The sequence below is a fragment of the Nanorana parkeri genome, unplaced genomic scaffold, assembly GCF_000935625.1.
Source record: "Nanorana parkeri isolate BGI_ZX_2015 unplaced genomic scaffold, ASM93562v1 scaffold1165, whole genome shotgun sequence".
Lineage (NCBI taxonomy): Eukaryota > Metazoa > Chordata > Amphibia > Anura > Dicroglossidae > Nanorana > Nanorana parkeri.
In genome coordinates this window covers 99,479-104,395 of record NW_017307433.1, presented here as the reverse complement: position 1 = coordinate 104,395, position 4,917 = coordinate 99,479, and the positions used below count along the sequence as shown (strand labels likewise).

General features: G+C 44.7%; 1 protein-coding gene across 1 annotated transcript in view; it reads right to left on the bottom strand.

The window, feature by feature from the left end:
• LOC108796752 (rho GTPase-activating protein 23-like) overlaps positions 1 to 4,917 on the bottom strand; it is a 257,499-nt gene that overhangs the window by 215,727 nt on the left and 36,855 nt on the right. Inside the window, exon 7 of the mRNA XM_018568267.1 lies at positions 4,161 to 4,282. Coding sequence (XP_018423769.1) covers positions 4,161 to 4,282 — 122 coding nt within the window. The remainder of the gene's footprint in view (positions 1 to 4,160; positions 4,283 to 4,917) is intronic.

Here is a 4,917-nt window from a genome sequence, read left to right as displayed (position 1 = left end):
ATACCGCCAGGAAGGTTAATCACCACTGGGGTTTTTCTTTTTTACTATATAACAAAAAAGTACCCTAAATTTTTGAAGAAAAACTTGTTTCCCTATGAAATGTTATGAAACATTTTTTATCACCTCAATTTTTTGGTAAAATATAAAAAGACGGGGTCACATCATGTAAACAGACACCAAACATGTCAAGCTTTAAAATTGCGCGCGCCCACGAAATCGCAGAAAATGACAACACCCAAAATTGCCCATAGGCGACGCTTTAAAAGCTTTTACCGCTCATCAGTTTAGTGTTATCAGTGATTAATGGCCTTAAAATGATTACTCTCATTCTGACGTTCGCGGCGATATGCAACATGTGCGGCACAAAAGGTGGAATTGTCGTTTTCGCACGTTCGGCACAAAAGGTGGAATCGTCGTTTTCCACAAAAGGTGGAATCGTCGTTGGGCGCACCCAACGCATGTTTGCATGTGTATGTGGAGGGGGCGGGGGACTTTACACATTTTTTTGTGTTATTTAAAAAAAAATATATATTTGTGACTATTTTTTTTAAGCTGTCATTTTTTTTTAAACTTTTTTTTTTACACTTAACTTTATTGCTATCACATAGGGGACTAGGAAATCCCCTATGTGCCAATTAACATCACAGATCCTCTTTATGGAGACATCAGACCCCTAATGTCACCTAGGGACCCCCAGAGAAGAGAGATCTGCTTCATCAGCTTCTCACCGGCATCTGTAACCGGAGTGCGACACTGAATGCATGTAATATACATCACTTCCTGCATTCGGGGACCAGAGAGGAGATCAAAGGGTGATGTGTAATTAACTCCTTCTGATCTCCACTGACAGCATCCCCGTGCAGGTCCCAGCCACAATGGGCACAGCGGATCTCACGCAGCTACTACAAGCGATCGGGTGTCTCTAAAGACGCCCAATCGCTTGAATGTAAACAGCCATCGCTGGCTGTTTACATTGCTGACAGTTTGCCCACTCGTGTGCGCGCTGCATGAGCCAGGTGAGGGGCAGGACGTCTGAAGATGCCCTCCCGCTCCTATAAGGCTCCTGTCCGGCCGTTCAGGAACGGCCACGGACGGGAGGTGGTTAAACCTTAAGGGCAGGTTCACACCATTTTCTGGACCAGATCTTGAACGCAGTGCAATGCATTTTTGCCACGATTTTGCCGCGTTTGGCATTTTTTTGTTGCTTAAAATGGTCTTACATGTGTGTTCCAGTGCGTTTGTATGCATTTCTGATTCGTTCCAGAGCATTCCAGACAAAATAGGACAAGCAGTATTTTTCTGGTCTGGAACGGATTGTGCTGGTGTGAACAGAGGCCAGAAACTACAGTGTAGGGGGTGGAAAAATAACGGATTTCTTTAGCAACATCCCTGGTGGCCCCGCACATCCTCATTTGCCCCCCACATCCTCGTTGACCCTGCACATCCCCGGTGACACCGCATTTTTCTGGTGACACCAATCACTGGTGACCCCGCCCATCCAAGTGACACCAAATAATCTCTGGTGACCCCGCACATGCCCGGTGACACCGCACTTCTCCGGTGACACCAAACAATCACCGGTGTCCCCACACACCCGCAGTGACACTAATCTCTGGTGACCACACACATCCCGGGTGACCCCACACATTTCCGGTGACACGAAACAATCTCCGGTGACTCCGCACATCCCCGGTGACCCCGCACTTCTCCGGTGACCCCGAACATCCCCGGTGAGACTGCACTTCTCTGATGACCCCACACTTCTCCGGTGACCCCACACATCCCCGGTGACACAGCACTTCTCCGGTGACACCAAACATCCCCAGTGACACCAAACAATCTCTGGTGACCCCGCACATCACCGGTGACACCGCACAGTGGGGGGATCTATCAAAACTGGAGCAGGCAAAATCTGGAGCAGATTTGCTCTGCAGCCAATCAGCATCTCTCTCTCATTTTCAAATCTTAACTGAGCAAACTGAAGAGAGAAGCTGATTGGTTGTCATGGGCAACAGCTCCAGATTCTGTTTGCTCCAGTTTTGATCAATTACCCCCAATGTCTTTTTAATTTACCACAAAAAACACAAAGGTGGAAATGTCCTTTAACCAGTTGACATCCGCGGTGTTAAACCCCCTTCCCATCCAGGCCATTTTTCAGTATTCAGCGCTGCGGTACTTTGACTGACATTTATTCCGTCATGCAGCGCTGTACTGAAATGAATTTTATACCCTTTTTTGGGGACAGATAGAGCTTTCTTTTGGTGGTATTTATTCACCACTGGGGGTTTTATTTTTTTACTATATTAAGGAAAAATTACCGAAATTTAAAAAAAAAAACAGTTTCCCCTATATTAAATGATAAAACATTTATTATTACCCAATTTTTTGGTAAAATATAAAAGATGGGGTCACGTCGGGTAAAAAGACACTAAACATGTCAAGCCTTAAAATTGCGTGCGCGCGCGAAACCTCAAAAAACGATAATACCCAAAATTGGCCCTAGGCGACGCTTTAAAAGCTGTTACCGCTCATCAGTTTAGTGTTATCAGTGATTGATGGCCCTAAAATGATTGCTCTCACTGCGACGTTCGCGGCGATATGTAACATGTGTAGCGCAATTGTAATTTTTGCGCGCTGGGGCACCGGACGCGTATTTACGTTTATAGGCGCGTAAACGTGGGGGTGGGGGAGTTAAACATTTTGGGGGGGTTTTTTCCCCTTTTTTTATATGTGACTTTTATTTTATTTTACTTTTTTATGTGTTACTTTTATTTTTTTTTATTTATATTTATTTTTTTGCACTTATTGTTATTGCTATTATATAGGGGGATAACAACCCCCTATATAATAGCAAAGGCACACTGACAGGTCCTCTTTATGGAGATATTAGGGGTCTCTAGGACCCCTAATATCACCTGTGGACCCCAAAAGAAGCTGATGAAGCAGAGATCTGCTTTATCAGCTTCTTCTCTCTGGCAATAGCAGCCAGATGACTGACAGGTGAATGCGGAAGTGATGTAATACACATCACTTCTGCATTCACAGCCCGGACGGAGATCAGCAAGGAGCTGATCTCCCGTCCTCCTCCTCCTGACGACCTCGGAGCCGGTCCCGGGATCCAAGATGGGGCAGCGGATCCCGGGAATCAAGGTGAGGGGTCTGAGGTGCCGCGCGTGTCGGGATCCTCTGGCAGTCGGCGGCCAGCTAAATTAGGACCCCACCTGGAGCTCCTCCCACTGGACAAGCGCTGACTCGCCGCTGCTCTCCCGCACCGAAGGTAAGTGAAAAAAAAAAACATAGCGCAAACATCGGGGCATTTTGACAAGTACAAGTACTTGTCAAAATGCCCTGTTTTTTCCGCCCTCACCCTGCAGCGCCCTCAGGCGGCCGCCTGACTTGCCTTGCGGTAGCACCGGGCCTGTCTACACACCGTGTACATTGCTGGCAAATGTTTTTTTTTTAAATGCCCCGCAAAGGTGGAAATGTCCTTGAATCATCTTAATTTCAGATCCCTGCCTGTTTTCATAAATAAAATCCCGGTTTTAATCAATGTAAAAGATCAGTGGGCCTCTCTCTTTATATTATGGCCACCTTAATTTAAAGCAGCCATTCAACTGGGAATATTCTCATTAGACAAAATACCAGACTTTTTCCATTTTCTATACAGTATTAAAATGTTGCTTTTGCTCTACCATAGGGGATTTTACTTCCAGACATGAATTTAGGTAAATAGAGTATACTCTCTTACACATACTGTCTGGTGTCACACCCTCCACACTCCTCTCCTGCAAATATAGTCCGCCATTAAACCCTAGGCAATACTCTTGTACATACAGCCTGTTGTCACACTCCTCTTCTGCACAAACCGCCTGCTGTCAAACCCTTCACACTTCTCTCCTGCACATACTGCCTGTTGTCATATCATCCACAGTCATTTCCTGCACATGATACACATTCTCATACTCTCTGCACTCCACTCCTGCCTATAATGTCCACTCATTAGCCATCTCTCCTGCACGTATTGCCTGCTTGCACACACTGGCCAATAAGACACTTTTTTTGGCTTCATAAAATATACTCAACCCTGCCTATTGTGGAATGGCCAAACTTTTCTAGTACATTAAAAATAAATAGTGAACAGTAATATTATGACATCTTACCTTATTCTCAGTTGCAGGCTGACAATCTTCCAGTCTTACCCCAAAAGCCCGTGGAGGGCTCTTCTTGTTCTTTTTTATGATATTAATACCCCAAGGGACCTTGGATGAAACTCCATCCTCTGCTAAGAAAAAGCAGATACAGTTTAAGGAAGCTTCATTTAAGGGAAAAAGTCACTTTCTTTTGCATAGTGCATGGAACAGTATCAGAAGAAACACAAACCTACATACAGGGCTGATACATACAAAAACTTAAAAAAAACGGGTCTATGAAACAGGATGTTATGTAAAACACTCGTGGGTGCACTTGAGCCCAGCCAGCACTTGTACTCTGTTCAAATCTATCTATTCTGCTTCTGCATGCAGGCAAAGACAGGATGGGTCAAGCTGGCCATCAATTCTGGATAGCAAATTTGTATATCAGCACACCTAGGGTCCCTTAGCACTTAGTGGCACGCTGCAAAGTAACTGAGTATACCTAGCTTTGGATAAAATAGCTTCTTTACTACTTTTTGAATAGAAAGGTCTACTTTAAAGGAGATCTAGAGTTTTTTTTTTTGTTTGTTTAATAAGACATGCGGGGCTCTAGGCTAGGACCGCCCTCCAAAGCTTATTGGTCACAGCACATGTGCTAAAAATAGATCTAAGAGAGACACATCCCTTCCAATGCAATAATCTTAACTAGTGGATTGACAGCCTGTTAGAAAAAAGGAAGGTAGTGCTAGGTTTTCTTATAAGAATAATAAATATGGGGGGGGGG